This window comes from Dryobates pubescens, chromosome 12 (assembly GCF_014839835.1).
Source record: "Dryobates pubescens isolate bDryPub1 chromosome 12, bDryPub1.pri, whole genome shotgun sequence".
Lineage (NCBI taxonomy): Eukaryota > Metazoa > Chordata > Aves > Piciformes > Picidae > Dryobates > Dryobates pubescens.
The window spans coordinates 20304216-20331564 of record NC_071623.1 but is presented as its reverse complement, the minus strand read 5'-3'; the positions used below and the strand labels follow the sequence as shown (position 1 = coordinate 20331564).

Below are 27349 nucleotides of genomic sequence, written 5' to 3'. Positions count from 1 at the left end.
AACTTTCGTGCCTGCTGGCAATCTGTCACTAACAGCAACATTGGTCATATTCCGGTTTGCACAAGAGCAAAATTGCATTGAAAGAGCTTTATGAGAGGTTGCACAAGATATGTAGAATTCAAGCTGAGCAAGTCCTTACTGTGTCACATTTGCAATCTGTACAGATATAAAAATGCTTCTAAGAACTAAGAACCCTAGAACAGCATTTTGCAAAGGATCAGGGCTGAAGGAGATGCTTAGAAGTAGAAATGAAATGCAGAAGAACAAAAAAATACCTTATAGAACCTTTTTTCTATTTAGTGGTCTTTTGTGTTTCGTTTGTTTTTTTTGGTTGGTTGGTTGATGTGTTTGCTGGAGTTTTTTTTTACCCTACTATACTTATATTAATGAAAATTATTTTTGTTAATTTCACCAATTCTGTACATTTTAATGTTCACCTTTCATACATAATCTACCTCACTGAAATTCAGAGAAATATGCTGAAATGGGATGGAGAAGAAACAGAAGAGTACTGAAAAAAGGGGAACAACAAGCCTGTGACAGAATATTTAATGGCTGATGTCACTGTGAGTCTCCTGAAGAGAAAACAATCAGGCTTTTCAAATCCAGACTGCAAGTCATTTGAAATCATGAAATGACACACTAATCTTTTTAATCTGACTTTTGAAGCTATACTGTACTGCTCTTTTTCTGGGGAAAACCTCTGCAGTATTAAGTTTTACTACAGCAGAAGGGTCAATTTAAACAGTATAGCAAAGCAGGTTTTACCATGGAACTTGCAGAAATGGGTAGCAGCAGTATCTAATCAATTTTCTAGTACAAGCATACAGCACATGGGTGGCAAAGCTTCCTACACAAAGCTATAAACATACTACCGTGTACAACTGTTTCCAATAAGATAGCAGATTTAATCTGATAAACTGATAAGAGACAAACCCCACACTTCTAAAGAAACCTGAAGAGTATTTCTGAACTGCATAATTGCTAGAAGAGTGCATGCTACCTGATAAATGAGCAGTTAAATTTGAGTGCTCTGGGCTCCTGAAAGTTCTCCTGTAACTAAAATATTGGTAAAAGTAGGTCCTAGAATATTTCATGGAGTTTGTTCAGCTATGCCTCCATTATATTCCTCATCTGCTTGAATACTGATAGATGAATGTTGCTCACAGAGTAAGGAAAGTTGATATAATTGTGACCAGCCATGCTACAAAGAAAATGCTTACCTCTGCTCTTCCTCAGACTAACTCAAAATGTGCAAGTTGCCTCCACGTTCACTTTATGAATTATACTACTAAATGGCTAAAATCTCTCTTGATTGAGAAGCACAGGATACCTACCCAGATATTTTCTAAACTGACTGGTACCTTTTATCAGCCTTTTTATCACCAAAACTTTAACCAGATATCTGTGAATATTTAAATAACCAGTGACCAACATTTACCTTCAACACAGGCATGGAAGTTTCCCCACTCAATATCCAGAAAGACAGAGAGTAGCAATAACAAAAAAAAGATTATGAACACATGAACTTATCTGTTATTGAGCTTTTTGAGGGAGCATGGGTTTTATTTGGTTGTTGGGTTGGTTTTTTTTTAACAGAGAACACAATACTGTAACACTGGAGAGGTACCTATTTGCCAAGATAAGATTGTTCTTCAGTGGAATGAAAAAGATTTTGCCTCATTCTAGATGACTCTACTTCTCCCCCCAACTTCTAAGCTATTTGTTAGGTTCAGAATGTTAAATAATTAAAAGTTTAAAGCCTAAAAGAAGACTTGGAAAACAAACCAAGCAAGTTTCCAGCATACCAGAGTCTCCTTGCCCCTCCTCCCCAACCCTGGCCCAAAAAATAAACTAGGAGCATATATTACTGACTGAAAACATGTCAAGGTTTCAAAACACAAGACTTAGAATTTTAATCTTGACATTACATAGAAAAAAAATGCATCCAGATGAATAAAAGGGTTCTTTTAAATAACAGAAGAGAAAGGCCAACATCATGAACATTCATCTAGAAATTAGCCTTAATTGAAAAAAAACTGCTAAGGAAACCATAAAATGGCTCATGTCATTTGTAACACTAAGATACAAACAGAATACAGCTGAGTAAATGGTAGCAATAACAGCAAAAAAAATAACCCACAGACCTAAAGAAACAATGGCAGAACCTAACCTTTATCATGCAGTTAGTTGCTCAATCAAGAATTGTACAGCAGTTTTTCTAGACATGGCATGCAACAACCAATAGAGGCTGGGACTCCCTCATTCACTAACTAGACTTAGAGAAGTTCTAGCTACCTTAACCTTAAACATGAAGAGGAGAAATCTTTCAAGTTCCTTGCAAGATTTGCTTTACTTCCTTGCCTGGCTCTCTGCTTCATGACAGTTAATGTTTTTTTAATTATGTCTAGCTTTTTATCTTGCTAGTGTAAGCTTTCACCCCTAGTCCACCAACAGCTTGGCTCTTCCTGTCCCTGCCTCTCAGAATCTGCAACATGTACAGCTCTATCACTCCACAACTCCTAGCAGGCAGAAAAGGTTGGCTTTGCTCTTGAAGATGCTTGCTTCCTATGCAAATCTCTCTCTCTACACCTAATGTGATCTTGCATGATCTATGTGTACATGGTTACAGAGTGAAAACAAGTAAGTGGAACAGCAGTGACATTCGCTACCTTTCTTTAAGCTTCAGGCTGATCAAGTAAAAACCGTTCTGTATTCCCAGCCCTTGTACTTAAACTGAGACATCTATCTATACCTCCCCTTGACAAGCAACCCCAAAATCCTGCAATGAGAACAAATGAACTTCTTCACTGTACCACAACCATGTGTAGCAGAGAACAAATTAATCCTTCCACAGACACAGTACCTGAGAAAGAATGGCTTCTCCTCCACTGTCTCCATAAGTCAGATGAACAATAACTGTATCTTTATCAGCATTATTTAATTGACTCAATGTCTTAATTTTGCCAGTATCTTCCTTTGTCACTTCCTCAAAAACACAGCCACTGACCAAAAGATTTAACTTGATTTCAGTGCTGTCCATTTTAGAGACCACTAATTCATTAACAGTCTTCTTCAGTTTGTTTTTCCTCTTTATTTGTATGCCGTCAAGTGTAAAAGATGAAGAAAACCCTAGAATCTTCCCTCCTTTAGATAAAAACTTAATAAATTGTTTGTGGTTCTCCTCAGAAATAGGCTTCTCTGTGGCAATGACCAACAGCAGTGAATTATCAATCCATGGAGCTTTCAGAACTTGTTCCTCATGCAGCTGGTAGATGGTATAGCTGTCTGTATCAATGCATTCCTGAAGGACTGATTTTACCTGCTCAAATTTCACTTTTGAAGTTTCAGAGCCAAGATAAATCAATACATTAGGAGGCTTTCCAGCAAGGTTTACTCTCTTTATTTCTCTTACTAGACAGTCTTCATTCTTCTCTTCTAGTTTCCTATTCTGGTCATCAGGAAGGTCTGGAATGTTTTCTGCAGAGGCAAACCTGACTGATTCAATAGTACTGTTTTCAAGCTGCAGGCATTCATGACAGCTGTAAAGATGCAAGTGATGGTGTTCTTCAGCACCTGTCTCTTTGTCAGACAGACTGCTAGATTTATCTTCATCTTCACACTCTTTCTGTACCTTGGATTTCTCCTCTTCACCTGGTCCTGAAGACTCAGACACTTGTAATCCTGATTTAACAGTAATCCCAGAAGTCACAGGAGGAGTTACTTCATCCATTTCTGTACTGCTTAAACTTTGCTCTTTTACAGATCGTGCCACCTGTGCCAACTCCTTCAGAGCAGATTCTTGTAAATGGACAGCTGGAAGAGTCAAAGAATAAGAAAAGCAGGTTATAAAGCTGATACTCAAAAGAGCTACGATGAGTATCACTACCATAGCAGGATTTAATTTCAGTACAAATCATCTATAATAGCACCAAATCCTAACCCCTCCAAGAACATAGTAACTTTGCATTCATAACACGACTCATTTACTCTAATCATAGAATCTGGAAAAGACTGTTAAAGGTCTAGTCCAACCCTCCCCTGCAGTAAGCTCAGGTTGCTCAGAGTCCTGTCCAACCTGACCAGCTATGTTTCCAGGGATGTGGCTTCTACCACCTCTCTGGGCAAACTCTGCTAGTGTTTCACCACCCTCATCGTACTTAATAATCTTCCTTGTATCTAATCTAAGTCTACCCTCTTTAGTTTGAAACCATCACCTCTTATCCTATTGCAACAGGCCCTCCTAAAAAGACTTTCCCCATCTTTCTTATAGGCCCCTTTTAAGTACTGGAAGGCCACAACAAGGCTTCCCCACAGCCTTCTGTTCTCCAGGTTGAACAGTTCTAACTCACTTGCCCTGCTCTTGTAGAAGAGGTGCACCAGCCTTAGATCATTTTTGTGGCACTCCTATAGACCTGCTCCAACAGGTCCTCATTCTTCCTGTGCTGAGGGCTCCAGAGCCGGACACAGTACCAAGGTGTGGTCTCGCCAGAGCAGAGTAGAGTGGCAGAATCACCACCCTCAAGCTGCTGGCCACAGTTCTTTTGATACAGCTCAGGATATGGCTGGCTGTCAGGGCTGTGAGTAAACACTGGCAGGTTATGTCAAGCTTTTCATTGACCAGTACACCCATGTCGTCCTCCACAGGGCTGTTTCTCAATCACTTCATCACATAGCCTGTACTGATACCAAGAATTGCCCTAACCCTGGTGCAGGACCTTGCACTTGGCCTTGTTGAACCTCATGAGGTTCACACTAGCCCACTTCACCAGCTTGTCCAGGTCTTTGTTTCAGGAAAGTCTGACTGAGAGCACAAAATTTGATATTTACAGGGCACACTGAAACAAACTAACAATTACTCTAAGTGCAAAAAAGGAAATTTGGACAAAGATAAAACATATGCATTGCTTACAGTACCAGTCAGGTGCTCTTTACAGAACAATAGTCTATGGAAGGGAAGGTGAAGGAGTTCTCATAATGCCTCACACTTTTACCTTGTGTGAGAGACTAAAAGCTTGTCTCTCCTGATGTGACTCAACAAAGATAAAGTCAACCTTCCACCTTTGGGAACATGCCTAAGACAAGAGGGACAATACTTGGACACATAGCTAAGGACTGAAAAACTGTATAAAAGACTTGAGCAACTATTGGCTCAGCAGAAGAAAAACACGGAACCAAAAACACAGGAGAAGGACAATGCTGCTGAGAAGGAAAATGGAGAGAATACCAGGAGAGGAAGAGTGACAGAGATATCATCATGGAGCCTGGAAGAAGCAGAGCCCCCTCTCTGTGCCCTAAGTTCCACCTGCTGCAACTCATGGAGCTGAAGAGGCTGCTCAGAGGACCATTTCTCTTCTACAGCCAAAGCCTCAGCACCCTTTCTCTACAGACCCAACATCTCCTGCAGCACCTTTCCTCCACAGACTCAAACTGTCTTGGGGGGGTAAGGGGTGTGGTAATAGAATTCCTTTCCTCTTCTCTCTCTCTCTCTTCTCTCTCTCCCCTTCTGATCCATCCACTTTATTTATGTAATAAATAGTCTAGCTGTTGATATTTTGGTCTCGTTTGTGCCTCTAATTTCACAACGCAGGAATATTCAAAAGAACTGAGTCTCTTTCCCTCTCCAGACTGAGACACCTTGTTATTTTGCCTCTTCCTCTACCCCCAGCAACTGACAAAATGAAACAAGGGAAGTATCTTTGGAAAAATACTGATCTCTTAAGGAGGGCAGGGTGGAAAGTTACTTGCTGCTATTCTGAAATAAACCATTTTGAAATAAGCTAATAATGTGACTATGTTGAGTAAGACAGAGACACTGAACCTTGTCTCTTGCTGAAGGCTGCACACAAAAGCTTGGCACAAGTACATGGGAGTTAAAAAAAACTCAAACAAAACCAACCAACTGAAAAAAAAACCCACAACCCAACAGAAAAAAAAATCACACAACCACCACCACCCAGCCCTGAATTCCATTCAGTCTGTAGAAAAGTAGACACATCTACCCACAGTTAGAGCTGGGAGCTAAGAATACAAGGAACAACTAGCAAATCAGCCTGTTCCAGAGCAGTTCTCACATGCACACAGTGCCTTAAACAAAATGACCCAGAAAACATACTGAAAAGCAGATGACTGGGGCACTCTTGCAGCTTCCATTCCCTTCTTGTGTGAATAATTTTGCAGAACAGCACCAAGACAGAGTTTCACATCAGATCCATCTGTGAGGTGGATTCAGATCAATAGTACTGTTTCAATACCAATTGAATGGATCAGATACAGTGAGGTGGATTGAGAACTGGCTGAATGACAGAGCTCAGAGGGTTGTGAACAGTGGCACCGAGTCTAGTTGGCAGCTTGTGAAAATACTTACAAACGATCTTCTGTGGCACCATTCCGTTATCCATCTGAAGCCTGTCTTCCATGAAAGCTATTCCAAGGTTGCTGAAATTATCTACACTTGCTTCAGCAATTAACTTGTAAGGCTCACCAGGTTTATAGGCCAATGGTGAACAATAGTCTGACCACTTCACAATCTAGAACGAAGCACATGAATGTTTTTCAGCTTGAAAAGGTTACGGAAAAGTATCACAGTATCAACAGTACTATAAATCTGCAAGATAAACTACAAATAAAACCTGCCCCTTCTTCCCCAAAGATTCTGCTATTAAAAAGCAGAACAACAGTAGAGAGAGTCAACAGAGGGACATTATCAAATCAAAACAGTACAAATGGCAAACCCAAGGACTGGAAGCAAATTTAAAGAAACTACTTAAAATAAATAGGAAGCATAGCTACTAGTATTACAGAATATGAAATCAGCACAATCACTTTTAAGACTTGTTCCTGTGACACCTGATGTTTAAAGCACTACATTTAACAGCATCATGAAGACACATCCCAGCTAGAGAAGTCTTTCAGTTGGCAGTTCCTTTCACACAAATGTGTGTCCTTCGAGATTACCACCAAAAGAACCTGCTGAGGAAGGGTTGTGTAGCAAGAAACACCTGCTGTAAGATTCAAAGCAATACCCACACTAAGCATTGAAAGCACATGGGGAGTACAAAAACATCTTTCCCAAAGATCAAGGCTATTAAAAGCTTCAACACATAAAATGACAGGAGAGCATTATCACATTCTGCAAGTAAAATTCTATTTGTATTTATTTCTAAGACACAGCTTTCAGCACAAATCTGAAAACAATGCTGATAATAGAATAAACCAGATTGGAAGAGACCTTCAAGATTACTGTGTCCAACCTATCATCCAACACCACCTAATCAACTAAACCATGGAACCAAGCATCCTGTCAGGCCTCGTCCTGAACACCCCCAGTGACGGCGACCCCACCACCTCCATTCCAATGGGCAATCACTCTCTCTGTGTAAAACTTCCTCCAGCAAAAAAAGTTGCCGGGTTCTCAACAAGTTGCAGTGCCTCTAAACCTCACACACTGAGCATTATCATGGAGATAATGATTTTGTCTGATGCAACACTTCATCTGGACATCACTCTTCTAGAGGGTAAAGACTAACATGCCCCAAAAGCATGCTCTGTTCTAGAATTTACAGTCCTCCAGGGAGGGTGAAGCAAGCACAAATCTGAAATTGTGCCCATTTCTAATCTGTCCTTCTGCTCCTGCACTCAAGCAAGATAAGACTATTGACCAACCACTTTGCTCTCAATGTTCACTCCAGCACAGGATTCCTGGATCATCTCCCAAAACAAGTGGCCTAGAAAATATATTTTCCTTATCCAAGGAAATGCACAGGCCACAAACACCTGTGCATGTGATAGGTTTCCTTTAACTCCAGAAAGGAGCTTGAAGTGAGATGCCAAAAAGCAAGAATGACAGATGGCCCTTTCAGGTGCTAAGCAGGGGCCATTCAGGAAGACATCAACTGCCCTCAGGTGGTGATCCCAGCTTGTAGCACAGCCTGTTTAATAATGGGAAGGCTCTGTTCATTTTACAATACCCCAGTGACAGAACTAGAGGTTTTATTACTGCATATCCAGTGATATCCTAGCATGCATTTCCATTTCTCCTCTTTCCAGTAGGCAATGAGATCCATTCTGTCCTCTTTACTACAGCACACACAACTGACTGCCTTAGAAAGGAACTGTAACAACTCTATGACTTAAAAGATTCTTCCTCTCTGCCAGGTAAATTCACCTTTTCCTTTGGGTTAAAACCTTTCTGCCCCTTAAGACCTGCATTCAAGCTGAGGCATCTAGGCAGCAAACCATTCTCACATGACAAGAGAGTTATAAACCCAACAAAATTTAAAGGACATCATTTCAGGGTCATACTAAATTTTGACAGCTCTGCATACTATTTTTATGCACAATCTGTTTTGAGATGCTATGTATTCAGTAATTCAAGGCTTAGAACATCATCTTTCAAATCCACATCTTCACACTTTCAGTATGGTAATGGACAATACAGGTTTTTAGATTTCAAAGTATCTACAATATGAACATTCTCTATTTGCCATAAGGACTTCAGTTTAATTTATTGTCTCCAGATGCCTCAATAACATCTTGTGAAGTATCACGCATTAAAAGGCAAACGTCATGTACAGAATTCCAATCAAAATGTGTTGCCATTCCTCCATTGCATTTTACAGAAAAGCAACAAGATTAGAAGCTTGATTTTGGCCTTACCTCTGCAGACTGACAAAAATTATCCAGATACAGAATACTTAAACTTGTACCTATAAATCACAAAGAAAAGAAGCTCCCCGGAAAGACCTCTATTTCAATCAGAACTTTTCACAACTGAGGGCTGAGGGCTTCAAGACCTTTTCAGAAATCTCAACATATGTTTGTTCTGTATATTCTGAGACATTTGTTGCAGCTAGTTTCAAGATACAGGATGCTGAGCTAAATGAACTTCTGGTCTGCCTTAGTATGACAGCTTTCAAGTAGTTTTTTTCAGTTCAGTGTAACTAACCATACACACCTTATCCAAAGCCCCAATGGAATCCTGCAGTTCCTATCCACAGGCAAAAGAGTGTGCTAATAAAAAGACAAGTGTCTTTATGAAACATAAAAATCAAACTGGAGCACCAACAGTGATTCACTTTAATGAAGGTATTAACTTTATTCCCAAAATAACATTATAAATACACAAAGTCTACCTGCCATTGTTGTTTTTTTTTCTTTCAAATATTTTAGGTTTATACCCACCAAATGACTCATCTGTGATACTTTCTATACAAGAAACAAGAACTCCTTACCTCTTTTGAAGAGCCAGGTGCTGTCTGCAAATTATCTGTCTGAGCTGAAATGCTTTCTGTCACAAAAGCTATATGTTCTGCTTTAAGTAATTTATCAGGATAAATAAATGGAGAAATGAGAAGCAGACTCCATCTGTTTAAGTCATCAAGGAACTGCAAAAGAAAGGAAAGAAAATTAAGTCTGCATAGCAAGGATCTGATTTAATAATTCATTGTTACTTTATGCTCAGCCTAAATTAAAATCTGACCCTTAAACCTTAAATGAAGGGTCTCTACCAATTCACACTCCTCATTAGGAAAAAAGAAAAATGTCTGAGCCACTATCAGGAACACATCAAAATAAAACTAAAAGTGACAAACAAGCTTTTAAGCCAATTCAGACTCCAGCTTTTGGATTTACAGGAAAAGTTAATAAGCAAGTGGGCTGCAAGACCACTATGCCACTGGCAATGACTATTGTGGGCCATTTGCCACTGACAACATCACTCATTCAACCTGATCTTCCTCTCCCACTCACACTGCAGTTCTCCTTGCCCCTTCCTTCCTGCTCCTCACCTGACCACACTAACCCATGGTCCTGCTGTCTCAGTTGTCATAGCTATAGGGCTCTGTCTGCTACTTAGCAGGGATTGAGAAAGCAGTCATGACACACAATCTGCCTGATCAGTCACTATAGCCCCTCTCCCTGGGAGCAACATTCATTCTGGTTGAACATCTTCAAGGAAGCACACAGCCCCACTGCTAAGTCATACATGCTCTCTCTATACCCATCTGCCAAAAGACCCACCAACCTATGAGACATAGGTGATCCAAGAACTGTATACTCAGCAGGTTCAATTTTTAGATGTAATTTAGAAAGTTTCAGGACTTCCTTTGTGAAGCCAGTTATATAAAGGCAGTTCCAAGAAGCTATTTGAAAGATCTTTTTAAAAATGTTTCAAATAAAAGGAGAAGCTACTTTTGGGGAAGAAATAAAGCCCTTATGCATTTGCAGCAAACTTACTCAGTCAGCATGTTACTCAAAGTCTAGAGTTAATGCTGTAATTCATTCAAAATTAATTTGTCCATAAGGTTCACTTGTACAAACATTTCCTGCATTAAACCATAAATATGGTTCTCTTTTGTCTTCACAAGTGACTAAATAATGTTCAATAGCTGGAATGAGTAGACCGAAAAAAAACAGTTTTAAGTAACCCAAAGCTTCTCGATGCATAATCTGATCCCACACAATATTACATCAAGTTTTACATGGATATTGGACTGAACTTTATTTTTCTGCCATATTTTAAAAGTGGCAAAGATTAGAAATAAATATGTTGCTACTACTATCTGAGAAATACATGCTTTGCACCTTCAGTAAATTTATGTAGAAACATGAGAGAATTTCTCTGTATCACACTAAGCGTGTGCATCAGTCCACATCTAAAATGAAACTACACAATACTGAATCTGTGGGGATAGATTTACTTAACTTTCTGTGCTTTACTGAAAACAGAAACTGCAAGAGTAAACACTGCTACCTTCCACAGGAAAGTGAACTGAACTCATAAAGCTTTGTATTATCTTAAGCATCCAATTTGATTAAAGCTCAAACAAAACTTTACAGTTTACCACTTATGGCTTGCTAGTATCTTATCTTACAAAGTTACTGATTACAGTTCTGAGCCAGTTGTACCTACTCAGAAAGCAAAGTATCTTAGCTAGCTCCCTAGAAGCTGAAAAAGCATGCTAACTATCTTCTTTTTACAGTGTTCACAGATGATGTAGAGAGCACCAGCGATGCTGCCTCTATCTTTAGTGCAGCCAGGTCAGCGGCCTTGTATGCCACACTACTGAGCCTGGCAGCTTCCACAGGGATTGTGAAAGTCAAATGCAACTAGTAACTTTTGATACATATTTTTAAGAGACAAATGTATTTTGAATAACAACATTGACTCTATGCCAAGCTTAAAGCCAAGCTACAGTTCCCTAAGGGCTTCCTAACTCCCAATAATACAAATAAACCGACAAGCTTATAAAATCAGTCTGCATACATAACATTGCTGACAGACAAAAAAAGTTCTTACTGTGCAAGGATGGAGGAGAAGCTATTTCAAAAATGAGCAGAAGGGGAGGAAAGCACAGCATAAATTAGTTGAAATATTATTTACAAAACAATGATCCAGGCTGACTGAGAGAGAATTCCTCTAAACACATGAACAATTACTTGATTTTGGTTTTAAGAGCTTTATCAAAATGTGAATTAAGTATTGTACCTTTCCTGTGAGAGATTGTGAGACTTTCACCATCATTTTTAAGTGTGAAATAAGCTGGCTATTTTTAAACAAACTCCATTAGCACTTGTGATCTTGTTTTCATTGCACCAAAAATACTCTCTTTGCCCACTAAATTTGAAAAGCTGCTCTGCTTCTGAAAGAGTAGCACCTAGCCAGTGACATGTTTCATAAATAAACCTCAGTCACATGTATTTAAGTAAAGCAACTTACTTAAGCAAAATAACTTCCACAAACATACATATAAGTCACCCGAAAAAGAGAGAACAGGAAAATTCTCATCCACATGAATTGACAAGTTTAAACAAATGAAGCATCCTATGAAGTGACAAGTTTAGACAAATCCAACATTCATTTAAATAATTTCACATGATTTAGGGCGGGTGCTAGAGGAATTCCACTTCTAAACCTGAAAATCAGAAGTGAGCTTTCAGTTTTTCATGAGATGGCAAGTGAAACTTGTTGAAGCACAGCATTTTTCCCACTATAATGGGCTACCACAGGCTCACCCCACCCTCCTCCCTCACAGTACTTCTGCACAACAGTGATTTTCGCAGAGCGTGGTTTCGATGTCATTTTCCTCACTTGAAACAACGTTTTGTATCTAAAGAAGCATACAGCTCTTCCTGAACCAAAAGCTCAATTGAGATTCGACTACGTTTTAAATCTCCGATGCGTTGAGCGCAGAAACACAGCATATATCTTTAGACTAAAGGCTTATATGTGCTAAAAGCATGTTACAATTACGGAAATACTAACAAGTTCCTACGTGATTCTATTGCCATAGCTGTACTTAATAAAGCTGCATATCACACGCATGTAGTAATAAATCTCAGCCTACTCCCTAAGCCGACAGGCTATATAGTAGTGAGGAGATCCAACTACAACTGTACTTTCTACCAAAGAAATTACCTGGGTCTTATCTAAGGCAAGTTGCGCTGTGACAGGCCCGGGAAGCTACGGAAGTTATTTTTCAGTGACAAGTCCCAGACCGCTGCTGACAAGCTCGCTGTCACACGCCGAACGAGAAAGCGCAGCCCCGAGCACCGCAACCGCGGCTTCCCTTTCCCTCGGGCTCCGCCACCTCTGCCCACCACAAACCCCATCTCCCACCTCCCGCTGCAGGAGGCGCGGCCAGGCGCGGAGGCGGGGGCGGGGAGGGTCGCGTAGTTCCGCCAGCGTTAGGCGGAGAAGGCAGCTCGGCGTTGCCACGGTAATACGAACGATAGCTGCCGGCACGCCTGCTTCGCTGCCCGAGCGGCCCAAGCCACCGCCAGGCGAAGCGCCTCCCAGGCTTGAGCCCACGGCTCAGGGGCGGTACCTGCGTCTCGTCCGTGAAAAAGACTTTGTTCCCTATCCTGAGGCAGACTCGCTCCTCGGGCGGCACCTGCATGTGCAACTGCCGAGCAGGGGGGGCCGGGGCGCCGCCGGCGCAGCAGCAGAAGGTGAAGGAATAAGGGGAACGGTGGAGGCGGCGCACAGTGCGGCGGATGAGCGCGGCCGAGCAAGGCCCCCAGCGCGCCCATAGGTAGAGGTAGCAGAGCGTGATCAGCATGGCGTACACACCCCTCCTCCTTCCACCCCTCCCCCTCCACCGCTCCTGCCCCAAACAGAAAGAGGCGAGCCGGTTGGACGAGCCGGCCGGCCGCTCTGATTGGCTGGAGGCCTCGCGCGCTCGGCGCCCTTCCCTTTTTAAACGCCGGCGGGGAGCCTCGGGGCGCTTTGTGTAATCAAAGGATTGCTCCGGTTGGAAAAGATCTCCAAGATTATCGAGTCCAACCACCGGCCTAACACCACCACGGCCATTAAATCATGTCCCGAAGTGCCATGGCCATGTGTTTCTTAGACATTTCCAGGGACAGGGACTTCACACACCCCCGGACAGCCTGTTTCAATTTCTGACCATTTATTTGGTAAAGAAGTTTTCCCTAATGCTCAATCTAAACCTCCCTTCTGCAACTTGAGGCCATTTCCTCTCATCACCTGATACTAGGGAGAAGAGACCGACCTCCACCTCACTACAGTCTCCCTTCAGGTAGTCACAGAGAGCAATGAGGTCTGCCTTCAGCCTCCTCCAGACTAAACAATCCTAGCTCTTTCAGCTGCTCCTAATAAGACCTGTTCTCTAGACACTTCACCACATTTGTTGCCCTTCTCTGGATATGCTCCAGCAACTTGATGTCTTCCTCGTAGTGAGGGCCCCAAAACTGAACACAATATTTGAGGTGCAGCCTCATCAGTACAGGGGCTTGATCACTTCCCTACTCCTGCTGGCCACACTATTCCTGATATAGGCCAGGATGCTGTTGGCCTTTTGGCCACCAGAGCACGCTGCTGGCTCACATTCAGCTGGCAGTCAAACAGCACCCCCAGGTCCTTTACTGCTGGGCAACTTTCCAGACACTCTGCCCCAAGCCTATAGCATTGCATAGAGTTCTTGTGACAGAAGCGCAGGACCTAGCACTTGGCTTTGCTAAACCTCATAAAGCTGACCTTGGCCCATTGGTCAAGTCTATCCAGATCTCATTGCAGAACCTTCCTATCCTCAAGCAAATCAACACTGCAATCCAGTTTGGTGTCATCTGCAAACTTCCTGAGGGTGCACTCAATTCCCTCATCCAGATCATTGATAAAGATATTAAAGATAATTAGTCCCAATACTGAACCCTGGAGAACACCACTAGAGATCAGCCAACACAGCATTTCAAGGAATTGTGCAGCTTCTGCTCTCTAAAGCTAATGCCATCCTGATAGGTGATGGGTTCGGATGCACCCCAGAGATCCATGATGCGATCAGGGGTTGTGTGATGTGCCTTTCAGTTCTGTACATCACACACAGTGTAATCTGTAGCATGGATGCAATACAAGAAACTGAACTCAATGTTTCCACTATGGAGACTGGTTTATTACAGTGTTTGTTGCATTTGACCTTGTCATTAGGAGTTGCAGAAAAGTGTTGCGCTGGGTTACACCCATCCTGGGGGAAGGCTGCGAGGGCCCTGCTTCCCCAGGGGACAAAAGAAACCTGATCCAGGTGAACAGAGAGGGACTTGGTTTCCCCCTCCCAGGAGGAGGGGACCCCCGGCTCAAAGGTGGTTTATTCCACTCCCCCTTCCTGTCCAGCACGTCTATAAAAAGGAAGATGCTGCAGCCATTTGCTGTCTTTGCTCCCTTTCCTCCTTCCTTGCCTGTTCAAAAGGAGCGACAGCCACTGATAGCCTCCTGGTTCTGCCACATGGCCAGGCCTGGTCTTTTCCCTGCCACATCTGTGCTTCTCTAAAGGACTGAAATCCACATACATCGAGAGAGATATAAGGCCATCCAAATTTGGTTTTGTATTTTCCAATTCATCCTTATTCCTTACCCTTGTAAATCCTCCTTGTTACTGCTATATATTTTGTTTAAAAATTTACTTGTCCTACTTCCACACTGACTCCAGATTATTTTTGGTAGATTTACCTCCTTCTCTTTTTCCCTACCCTTTTTTATTTCTTTCGCTCCTTTTTCCTTATCAGGGAGGAATTCTCGGTTTGCTGCCATCTGAGCTCTCAAACTCCAGTTAAGGCTCAAACCACTACAAGTGCATATCTAGTAAGCACAACAAGGAGCTAAAGTATCCATTGTTTGTTTCCATGCAGCAAGAAAGGATCTCATCTTCCTCACAAACGGCTCCACACTGCCACCTAACTTTATTTCAGGGTTCATGGTATCCTACAAGAACATTATCTCTTCTGTCACAGAATCAGATGAAGACACCAGACTCCAGGTCCTGTACCTGTTCCAGTGTTGCCCTCAGAGGGCAAACTGGGCACAAACGGATGCATTTGATGTCAGCTGCTTCATTTGATTCACTGAACAAGAAAAATGAACTCAGGGCCCAGTAGGGTGGTCATTGAAGACAAAAGGAAGCTAGCTTAACAGCCTGTTGGGGAATAAAGCCTGTAGGATTTGCATGTGCCATGCATGCTGCAAAAACTGCAGAAGATGCAACAGAGGTTGTAAGGTATCCTTTACTCCTTTGGTATGTCAATGCATGAAATTTAATAAACAATTTCTATATTTTCTATATTTTATAGGGAAGGTCGTCACAACAGTGAGCTCTGTGAAGACATCAGTCTGATCCTAGCTGATATTTAGAGGGTAAGTGAAAAGAGACATGGAAGAAAAAAAAATGGCAAGAGGAAAAATGCTGGGAAACTAGAATAAAGAAGCCTACACCAAGTAGCAGCTGACTAATACATGAAAATTGTCTCCTGAACAGGATGCGAAGGCACTTCCCCCTGCATTATTTTGAACCCAAAGCCTTGTATATGCTTGGCAATGTACAAAACCAGGTATTCTAAAACAACAATTCTCTAAATGGATCTCCAGCAACAACATGCTGGCACTGTAGATAAACAAGGAACAAATTGGCCCTGTACATTTCAAAGCAGGCATTAATATGAGAAAAACCCTCCACTAGTACTACGCCAGACATTTTTCCTTCTTCAAATCTACATTCACAGCAGAAGCTTATCCAAAATGGTAGGAATTGCATAATTTTGATTTCCACAATGTATGGCAGAAACAGGTGGCAGTTTCAGTTGGTGGGTCAAATAACTTAAATTTCCCTTCTCCATCTCAAGCTTAAGAAACACAAGCCTTGTGCTGCTGCTGTATCTTGTGCATATTCTACAGAGAGGAACAAAGTCTCCCATAGTCCTAAGCTGGCATTCTACACTGTTCCTTTGTGTGACTTTCTTATGCAGGAAGTCTAAGTACTTACCCAGGCACATCAAAAGAAAGAAAACAAGCAAAGTATACAACCTCAAAAGAAAGCTCTCAACTTCGGAATTCACTTTCTCTATAACAGTTCAACAGCACAAGCATTGCTGACCTTCAGAGCACACTGCAAAGCACAACTGTTTATATAACCTTTGCACGATGAGGAGCAGGCTTTGCTTAATCCTGTAGTGGCATCAAATGCAGCCAACTTTAAGGCTCCTTTACTCTGGAAATGTTTCTGAGTAAATGAGAAAACCAACCCAAAACGTCATGATGTAGGGGCATTTATACACAACAGACAGGCAAAACCAGTCACCATTCTCAGAATAATTTGAAACCATAAACTTGCTGTAGGTTTTCTAGCTTCTATTCTAGCGTAGTTTAGATGGATTAATAGCAAGATTTGATTAAAAGGTTTTCATTATCATTGTTATTGTTAACCTAAGGCCTTGTATGCAACAGGAAATATACTATAATAGGTATTTTAAAATAGCTGTCAATTGGTTCCTCTTTATAGAAGACTGGAAGGAAGACTCGGAAAGAAACAGTGAGTAATAAATTAGATCTCAGACTTCCCAGAACATCATAAAGTTTTGTCATAGAGAAAAGAGTAAAGAAAGATATTGCAAGATGCTGAATATATACACACAGAAGACATGAAATTGTTTAAATAGATTATGAAAAACTCTGATGCAAGTAAATAGTCTAAACGTGCAATTTCTACCCTTTGGCTTGGAGAATCCCTGCCTCTCCATGGGAGAGAAAGGCCAGCTTCAATCCGGGGTGGTTAACTTGACTCTTCAAACAGTCCATGTGGGAGCTCAGAACAGGGAGCCAAGTCTACCGTGTAAGTTCAGCATGGATGACTGTCTCTTTTTTTCACTTTAAAGGAATATTAGAGAGAGGCCTTGCAGTGCTTTGTGTGAGTGGCTCAGTTTAGTCATCCCTCTGTTCCCTACATGCTTTTCCAAAAGTTTGGTTTTGAGGAGCTCTGCATGCTCATAATGGCTACAAATTAATATGCCATGTTGTTTAACACCAGATATTATTAAAAACTGTAAATGCTGTGGAGCCATCCTGTTTCCTTGACTACACCACCACACTCTTTATTCTTACAAATGCAAATGTATTTTTGTGAGAAAAAATAGTAAACCCTTTCCAATCAACACAACATAATTATGACTCATCTCTCTGTAAGAATCAAGTCTATCAAAGTTATTCTTGGGTAGTATTAGAAGTACAAAATACACCCTTGGCTTGTGGGGAAAACAGATGAGCAACTGCAACAGAAGTGTTCACCAAATAAAACATCTTCTATTAAAATTAAGTATACTGCAAAGAGTAATGTAGCTATTAAAATTAGATAGCTATGAGTAGCCTAAGTGCTGCCTCTTTTTGTTCTTTTTTTTTTCTAAGTAAACTAGAGATCACACACTACTACAGCTGCATATATTTTGCTGGAATAGACCATTTTCCATGGGTCTGCAACATGATTATAACTAATGATTTCCAGGGAAATATTGAAATTGTGTGCTTCGATTAATTACTACAATAATCTAATATCTTACTCTTTTGTTGTTGTTGTTGTACAGTGATAGATATCATTATATTACATTATAGCTGCATTAACAGCATTGTATTTCCAATAATTTTATAATAAGTTTGGTATTGCAAAGCTTTATCAACAGACTTGATTGAGGGCAATTCTACATCTTTCAGAGAGCTATGTGAAAGATGTAGAGTTAGTAGCTTAGGTCTTGGTCCTGCCCTAATGTCCATGTTGGCAGATTTCTATCCAGGGGTATAAATCAATTATCCTCACATATGGATCCGATTGCAAGGTCAGAAGCCTAGATATCAATTGTGTAATGCACACTTCCCTTTCAACTCTCAAGTTAAATTAGGTCTAAATAAAACTAAGCTGATGAAATTATATATGAGTATTTAACACCATAATTCAGCAAGATATTTAATTACAATTTAGGTTACTTAAGAAGTTAACCACTTTTTCTCAGGACCAATGCTGCTATTTAATATACATTTTGTTATTTGAATATTATTCACTGTATTCTTAATTCCAATAGTTGTACTGATTTGCAAACACAAATGTCTAAAGTGATTGGGACTGTGCATGTATTTTCTTCTTTGAGATATGGTGTTATTTACTTAGTTACAACTTTACAAATATCACACAGTATTTAAACATGGAAGGGAGTAGAGTTAGACTGTACATTCTTTATTACATATTGTCAGTGCTTCCCAGAATGGCATTTAAAGGTGTTTGCCTTTGCATTTAAAATGTCTATTTGTCACAGCAAGAAGGGATGTTCTAAAAAGCAGTAAAAAAAATTACATAAGAATTTGACTTCAACAAATCAAATCCCAGATTCTATTACTGAACCCTACTTTCAGAAACATCAGCACTGTGTTACACTTTCAGCAGTCTTATGAGTGCCTAGTAGCTAAACTAACTGTACAACCAGCATCAATGCAGGGAAATCAGTGACACTTTCAAGTCTGACCTAAGTTCCTCCCTGTTGAAAGTCATTTAAATTTATGCAAAATCAGTAGAATGCACAACCCCCCCCACATCTGCAAAGGTATGGAGACAATGTTTTCTAAAAGAGAATAATTTCAAGACAAAATGCTGTTTCCAAGGGAATATATCCAGTGGTCTTTGCCCCTTCTTGCTGACTGCACATTTGCTATCTTCAGCTGGATCATAACTTGTAAGAGAGCCACAAGGCTTACCTCAGAGGGTTCTGCCTCACACTGTGTCCTCTCAAACTGACTGCTTTGATGGCTTCTTCAGCTAAGGCATCTAGAAGGGACCTGATTCATACTAGATAACCAGTGGACCAGTGTTCAGTAAACTATATAATTTTTCCCTCTCTGGGAAGAAAGGTCACAGTGGAATCCAATCTGTTCCTTTTGATGTCAATGTGTAAACAGCACCAGTGGAAAGCCAATTCAGCTTTAAATTCTTATAATCCTTTTATAATCCTCTTTGCAGTAGTTGCAAAATAATGGAAACAAAGTGGACTGTAGCATATGAAGTTACCCACCAGTTAATAAACTGTTCCTGTACAATGTAACAGGAAAAGAGGAAGGAAAACAGTGGGAAGGAAGTTTGGAAGAAGTCTGTTTCTATTCAGTCTTTGTAGGCTTAAAGCCTATACTGCATACTTGGAAGTAAAAAATTCCTCAAAGTGGCATTCATTGCCCTTATTCTTTAACAGACAAAGTAATCTTTCTTGGCATAAGCTTTCTTCTCCATCCATCAAATAGCAACCAAACTAAAGGAATACCCCTGTAGTCTTCAGGAAGTCACTAAGTCTGCCTTTAAATCCTCTCACCTTCACTAATTTCTTACAGCTTTTTCTCTTTTAAAGTTATGGAAAATAGGTCAGTTATTTAAAAGAAAAAATAATTAAAATTCTCTTCATGTCTCTGTTACAATTTTTCAGGACAGGATGTTAATAAGCATTCCCAAGACATGCAAACCCAGCATTTAACATCATATATTTCATACAGAGCAAATACGGATTCTGTAAAACTTCCACAGAAAGATAAAGTGGGTAGGTTACTTTCTATGGGATTTGCTAACCAAAAGCCTCTAACTTAACAAAAAGCCTCTGTTTCCTTAGCAGTGCTCTCCCCAGGACAGCCTGCCCACGTGAGAGCCCTATCTCTGAGTTGTTTGGGGGAGTCAAAAGAAATCTCATCTAGGACATTTCTCTCCCCTTACCTGAGGCCATGTTTGCTTTAGGTAAGTATTCTTTGGGAGCTAAGATAAAGGAGGGGCTGAAAGGCCCAGGCGAGCGCCTAGGCTGCCTCAGGCTTCATACCATCAAACGCCATGGAGAGTGCAGCTGCAGGTCTCCCACTCCAGGCTTCAGAGGGTGCCGTCTGTCATCGCTCCCGGAGAGCCCGGCGGCAGCGGCGGCAGCAGCGGCAGCGCCTGCTCCAGCCGAGGGAGCGCCTGGAGAGGTAAGGCAGAAAAGGGGGGGCTTTTTCAGCAGCTTTCCTTTCGAAACTCCCGACTGAAACATTTGAAGGTAATGATTTCAGCATTGTCCAGACAACGGAAAACAATTTCAGAAGTAAAGGGCAAAACATGTTTCTGAAAACGTTTCACTTGGAACGGGTATTTTATTTGGTTTATCGCCATTTTTATTCTTTCAAGTAAAATATTTCAGAATTATTTGAAACTTAAGGTCGTGATAACTGATTTACTGTTAAGTTTAAGGAAATGGTTACAAGCTGCTCCAGGGGAGGTTTAGGCTGGATATTAGGAAATGTTTCTTCAAAGTAAAGGTTATTAAACATTTGAATGGTCTGCTCAGGACCGTGGGGGAGTCGCCATCCCTGGAGGTGTGGACCTGGCACTTACGGACATGGTTTAGTGTTGACCCTTCAGTGCTGGGTTGAGGGTTGGACTAGGTGATCTTTGAGGTCTCTTCCAACTGGATGTTTTCTGTGACTTTGTGACTCTGTTTACCTTTTGTATCTGAAAACATTTTTCTGTATTCCAACTCTACGCATCTGTTACACAGCAGCAGAGATGGGAAGTAGCAACCACAACTGTAGTCTGCCCAGATGTAGCACTCACCACTGCTTGTGATTTCTGAAGCTTAATCAGATGAGATTGCCCATGTTAGCTTAATGATGAAGTTGCTTGCTCAGTAAGTAACCAACAACTTAATGATGGCATGGAATCTGCATTTAGAAATACTGTCAGAAAGAGAGGGAGAGAGATTTACTTTTTATTTTCTAGTACTGCTGCATAAATTAAAAATTAATAAATCAGTTTTAATTACATCATCATTTCGTGTACAACACAGTCACTTTGAGTTATGAAATCTAAAAAGAAAATGACACCTCAGTTAAAAACGTGCAAATGATCAAGTGATTGTCTAGTTTGTTTAATCAGATCATAGACATAAGACAGATTGATATTGCCACAGAAATCAGATTTATCAAAATCTGTTGAAAATCATCCTATTTCAAAGGATGCCAGCAGAATCTAACAAAAGGAGATATACTGTATGGATATTACCACAAAGAATGAACCATGAGCCCACTGTTCCCATCTTAAATCTTTCAGCAGCTCTGCTCTATGGAGGCCCTGGATGCTCACAGCAAGAGATGAGGAGATGACAGAAAACCAACAAATGGTGAGACTGAATTCTGGATAAAATAAACCTTATAGAAAACAGATGCAAAAACTGAATTTACTAATCTGTTCACTTGTTCTTTCAAGCATTTCTTTGGTGTTAGAAAATATGGTTCAAATTACAGTGCTCAGTATACAATGGTTAAGAGTATCTCTAATTCTCTTCAGATATAGAAGCATTACCAGTTCTTGAAGAGTTGCAGAAAACACTGCTTACTTAAAATAACCCTTATTTTAACAGCAGTTTTTATTTGCTTAATTATAAAAATAAGAATCTGCTCAGTTTGAAATGTCCATGCTTAGTCTGTATGTGGTAATTTAAAAAAACCCATACCTTCAGGTGTACAATTTTATTGATTGTCTTTTGGGAGGGATGTTACTATAGCTAAACCAGTTGGATACTAACACAAAATTGGTTTCTGAAGTAGTTCTGACTGCCAATTGCCTTTGAAAGGAACCACGATTATTTGATTTACTTACGTAGGATAATGGGTTATGCTCAAAGAACAAAAATAAGAGAGACTGAAGCACACTCCACATAGGTCCCAATGCTGAAAACTTTAAAACAATGGTATTGGAACTATGCTACTCCCATACTTGGTTTTAAGCACCTGCATAAGTTTTTGCAGCATCCAATCCACAGTTACATCCGCAGCTTTTTACCAAAGGCAAAGCAGGTTAAGACAACAGTTCTGCTTAGTGCAAATCTTCAAAGGCTCACAATTTCTACTATATTCTAACATGCAACACCTTTTTACCTTGTACTTTCTGCCTTCTGATGATGGAGACTATAATGGTACAGATCTGAGGGAGTGCCACACTCCAGCTGACAGGTACCTTGGGAAAGCCTGTGGAAGAACATCCTTCCCAGCAGTGTTCCAAGCTTTGCTAAGGATCTGGGTTGTCTTATGCTCCCTCACATAGACAGTGCATGCTTACAGTGCTGATTGCTGATTTCAAGAAATTAAGGTTTCCAAAATCAAGAAGTTTTAATCTATGACTGAGGTTGTTTCGCAGAAAATTTTATTAAATCAGCTCTAAAGTTTTCATTCATACTCAGGCTTCTGCCGACTTGTGTGAGAAAAACAAAGCACGCATGAAGTTTTCCACATTCATGCTGGCAGCCTGGTATTGTTTCAAGGCAAGTACAACTGAATGAGTTGGCTTCAATGTTTTAACATTTCTCTCTCTTGCCATAAGCTTCTCAGATCCTTCTCACATATATCTCATGGCCCATTCACACTACTTCAGCATCTCAGATGCCCCTATATCTTGGGACATAATGAGGTCTGAAGGAGAGCTTTAGGAGTTTGTGTAGTGCACAGGTGGGATGAGGTTCTCACTAATGCATACCTAGATCCCACAGCTGTGGAGGGCAAGAGGTGTCTTCAGCAAAAGTAATGAGGTTTCTAACAGAACACCTTTCAAAATGGACTGAGCACAATTTTCTTGCTAGTTAGTTGCATGCTGGCTACTTTTATTTTCTGCAATGCACACATATTAATGCCAATGATTTACAGACCACTAGACAAGACAAACACTGGAGAGTGAAGCAAATAAAAGTTTCAATATCTTCTGTGTAATTAAAAGAGCTCTAGGAATACACATATAAGAATCTAACCTGAGACATTGAAAGATGCAGAGCAAAGCAATAAAAATTAAAAACACTACCAACCCCCCCGAATTAATAATTTTACCTCTATTGCCAAGAACATGTAGTACAATATACCTGATAGTTACCTATACTTTTTATATAAGGAAAAGCGTATTATGTAACAATTTTCCTGCTGCCTAAACTCAAATACACTGCTCTTTTTGTCCAAAAGTCATTAAAAGTAATATAAAATTACTACTGCCATATCTACAACCTAATGCAGATTAACAATGAACATTTTCTGCGGTATACAAGTCAGATTTTACAATTAATAGGCTTATTTACTATCAGAAGTGCTTTTCAGAAATGCTGTATTATAATCTGAAGAGAAAAAGCTTATAACGTGTGTTTAATCAAGCCATATAGTTATAAAATATGTTTTCCAGAAAGAAAACGGTAGAAAATACAGATCAATAAAGATCTGAAGACGACTATTTAAGTTTTAGTGTAAACATGAACAATAACATATGGTATTTAAGATAGGTATGAGGATCACATCTACAATGTTGAGCCAGACCAGGAGTCCATTTTACTAGGTACTAGGAAAAAAAAGTTACTGAGTCTCCTTATTAAACACCAAAATACCCCCAAACTCCCTGATGGCCTGAAGTCAAATCATTTGGTTACAAGACAAACAGGTCGGTGTGAGAGAAACAGCCCAACATAGAAGGTACACAGAGAATTTGATAGGTCACCTTGCTCAGTCTGTAGCCCAAGGGGCTTTTGGGGCCCACAAAAATATCCATGCTGAAGCCCACTTCTGCAGAAGGATAAATTGTTCTGACAGTGGCGAAAGTAACCTTTAGAGCAGACTGGACACTATCTAGATTCTGTGCGCTAGAAGTTCTAGTGTGGAGGAGATACATCGTCCTCTTTTGTGCAACATTAAGTTTATAGCAATACAGGATAAAAAGAAGCCTTCTTGTTTATGATCTGGAGAAGAATTCATGCTGCAAGGTGAAGTAACAGGGCTCAGTGATTTTGGGAGATGCTTTCAGGTTTACAGTCCAGGTTTATAACCCTAATAGGATTTAGTAATGTTAACATTTGCAAATTACTGGGTTTTATTGTGACCTTAACTTGAAGGAATTTATTCTATGCTAAATTGAATTTTGATATGTAAAATAGACTTTTGCTACCTAGTCTGTTGTATCAAAATGCTTGCTTTTTCTCTCTCTTTGCATAGAAATGAGATGCCAATTGTCTCTTGATTTTACTGTTTGGACATTCTTCTGTGATCTTTGATTACAGTTGTTGTTGATGACTTGAACATTCCAAATTCAAGCCCCTGGTTAGAGTAGTTAAAGAGTTATTTTATAAAATCCTAACCTCCCAGTTATTGAAGATAATTGAAAATCCTGTTTTCTTCTAATCATTGAACTTCCATTTGGTGCTAGTATTAGCTCACCAGTTGCTATAGACATTCCATTAGAACTTAAGCAAGATGTACATCTTCATGGCTTTGTGGCTTATAAAATGTACAAGTTTAAATGCTTCTTTCCAAATGTGCAACTATTTGCAGGTTGTGGCAACATGTATTCTCTGAAGTACACTTGGTCAGAGTAAAACAACATGACAGCAATCAAAGCAACGTTCCTGTAGAGTGTTACAGTTACTTGTAGAAGAAAAAAAAAAAGTAAAACCTTAATTTTTACCCTATTCTAAATAATAAAAATGTCTCTTTACAGTCAGAACAGGATGGTCAACTAATACATTTTAGATCAAAAGGAGGTCTGGGGTTTCAACATCCCGTGAGGTGAGTTCTTCCTATCACTTGATATAGGAAAGGTGGCACCTTCCAAGACAAGACATTTACCTTCTCAGGAGAAGTATCAGTTTGTCTCTGGAGTATCTCTTCTTAGTACTCCAGTTTAACTACTCACTAGACTCCATAGATTTTTATCCCTCCACAAAGAAAGATGCCCAGGCCGAACAGAACCTGAAACAATACGATAATAGAGATTAAAAAAAAACAAACTCAAAAGAAACAGCTACTAATGCAATGTGACTTGTTACAGACATGTCTCTTGAAGTTGCTTAAATGCTCTTGAATAAAAGCTGAGCTCCAGGTAAAGCTTTAAGTCTGCTTGGGGTTTTCAGAAGGATTTTCACCAATATTTGGATTCTTTAAGGCTTAATGATGTAGAAACTCCTGGTTTGGACTTTCATTTTGAAGAGGAAAATTAAAGAAATACCCCTCTTCTTTGCAACCACTTGTTTTTTATGCAAGTAGAAGCTTAAATTCTGTCTGATCATAATCACTTTCAAATTTAATTGAAAACTGGCCAAAGTGGAACCAAGAGGAAGATGTAAGTATATATATCTCTGTGTCTCTCTCTATATAGATGCATATATGCAGCCAAACCTACATATGTATAGAGACCACAACACTTTTCCTTTATGAATTTTGATGTAAATTTCTCTCACTGTACACCTCCTCCTCCACCTGGAGACACAGAGTCCACTGAGATCAACCTCCATGAAACAGGGCACCCACCCTAATCTTAACCTGGTTTCTTACTTCCAGAATCTCAGAACATTCCACAAACGTTCCCACAGTTGCATGGGACACTTCCATGCTGAACTCTGCTAAAACCCAAACCTTCTCAAGCATGCTTCATTGCCCTGGCAACCCTTTATCAGGGTGAGACCTTAGGTAAATACAATGCACAATATGCCCAAAGCAACTGAGGTGACTTAAAATCAACAGTATCTTTTAGTTAGCAACTTTTATTTTAAAAACCAAGAAAATCTTAGATTTTTCTCTCTCCAAAGAAAGATTAAAATAAATACATTTAATACTCAAACTAGTTCAACTGGGGAAGCATCACATAGTTTTATTTTGTCTCTTAAAATATGTTTTCTTATTAGACTTTATTTGCCCAAGTCCAAATCCCAAAAGTTTCTTAGTAACATTGGAGAGAAGGTTCTGGCAAGTTTTCCAGTACAGGCTACAATTCACTTCTACAATGATGACGCCAACTCTGAGGAAGATGAAGAAGAAATAAATTCAGCCTAAAAATGACCAGTGTTCAGCCTTGAGAAACACAAAAGTTAAAAAATCAAGGAGATTAAAAAAAAAAGAACTGCCAGAAACTTATGGATAAACATCTCACTGAATGAAGAAATACATCAAAGCTCAAAGGAAAACTATTTATATCCTACGACAAAGAATGAGTCAATGCAACTGGAAACTTAAGAGGAAATTCTTTTGTGTTTTGAGAGACTTTTAAATAAAACCTTGAAGCTGAATACAAGTTTCTAAGGTTTAAATGAAGTAGTTTTAAGTAACATGGATTAAGAACATTAAGAGCACTGTGTTTAGTTCCTTCTTTTCACACTGGTCCTGATAAAATGAAATAAGGTTGAATATGAGGCAAAATAATATAATGTACAGCCCCAAAACAAGCTGAAGGCTTTGAAAAGGTTGAATTTATGCCAAAAAAAGTGAAAAAAGACACAAATACTATTGCTTATTAGCTCCATAAAGCATGTTTATTCTGATGTAAATGCTGTATGCCAGGTTGACCTAATCCATTTCTAGTATCAGCTCCTGTCAACACAACTTCTACATGACATTTGTGGTATTTTGGGGGGTTCTGTTATTATCAGACTTCCCTCCTGTCAACAGAGAAGTGCTTTTTTGTCAGTCAGAAAAAGTCAGTCTTGATTAAAAACTATGATTTAACTTAATGACACATTTAAACATGCATTATGTGCTATGTTTTTTACAATATTAAAATGTTATTTCTATAGCTTTGTGCACTTGAATCTGTGATTTTTATATAACTGACCTACTGCTGATTCCCATCTAGTGGGGTTTAGATGTGTATCTTCCTACCTTAAATGGTCTTCAGGTAGACATCAGTTATGAATTTTCAGACGCATCTTTGTTGCATGGGATGTAGACACATTTATTCCAACACTATTATTCCACTAGGAGAAACTGCCTTTTTGTTGTTGTTTGTTTTGTACAGTTTATTTCATTCAGGGCATTGGTATAATCTGTTGTGGTTAACCTTCTGTTTGCATAAATTGTCCATCCTCAGAGAGCTTGCCAGTATGTCTTCCTATGCCACCATTTTCTAATTAGCTCAAGGATTAGCTGTGTGGTCCCAACTATGCTTCAGAATTATTATGAGTCAGGTGTCTTAGCTCTAATCAAAACCACCATCATTTCCCAAGAGACAAAGCAAAGGCAGAATCCAAGGTTCCTGACCTTTTCTATGCTACTGTTGGTGGTGTAGAT

General features: G+C 39.9%; 2 protein-coding genes across 3 annotated transcripts in view; one reads left to right on the top strand and one right to left on the bottom strand.

The window, feature by feature from the left end:
- The window catches only part of HLCS (holocarboxylase synthetase), a 123064-nt gene extending 102858 nt beyond the window's left edge, over nt 1-20206 (bottom strand). Inside the window, exons 1-4 of one of the 2 annotated variants that reach the window (XM_054165932.1) lie at nt 20119-20206; nt 9234-9386; nt 6368-6530; nt 2867-3816 (exon numbers count right to left, since the gene is read on the bottom strand). In XM_054165932.1, coding sequence (XP_054021907.1) covers nt 2867-3816; nt 6368-6530; nt 9234-9386; nt 20119-20121 — 1269 coding nt within the window. In that variant the 5' untranslated portion in view covers nt 20122-20206. Of the gene's footprint in view, nt 1-2866; nt 3817-6367; nt 6531-9233; nt 9387-12827; nt 13089-20118 lie in introns of those variants that run through there. The other variant, XM_054165931.1, reaches the window with a different exon arrangement.
- On the top strand, nt 20130-26538 carry RIPPLY3 (ripply transcriptional repressor 3). The gene is made up of 4 exons (XM_009905738.2): nt 20130-20260; nt 21378-21447; nt 24789-24856; nt 25972-26538. Exons 1-4 carry the CDS (start codon nt 20130-20132, stop codon nt 26117-26119), a joined length of 417 nt encoding a protein of 138 aa, XP_009904040.1. The 3' UTR covers nt 26120-26538.
- Nucleotides 26539-27349: the final 811 nt, after the last annotated feature.

Coding starts and splice junctions, on each gene's coding strand:
- RIPPLY3 (XM_009905738.2), top strand. CDS start 20,130: ATGGAGAGTGCAGCTGCAGGTCTCCCACTCCAGGCTTCAGAGGGTGCC. Junction 20,261..21,377: donor CCGAGGGAGCGCCTGGAGAG/GTAAGGCAGAAA, acceptor TAAATCTTTCAG/CAGCTCTGCTCTATGGAGGC. Junction 24,857..25,971: donor GGGTTTCAACATCCCGTGAG/GTGAGTTCTTCC, acceptor TTTTCTTATTAG/ACTTTATTTGCCCAAGTCCA.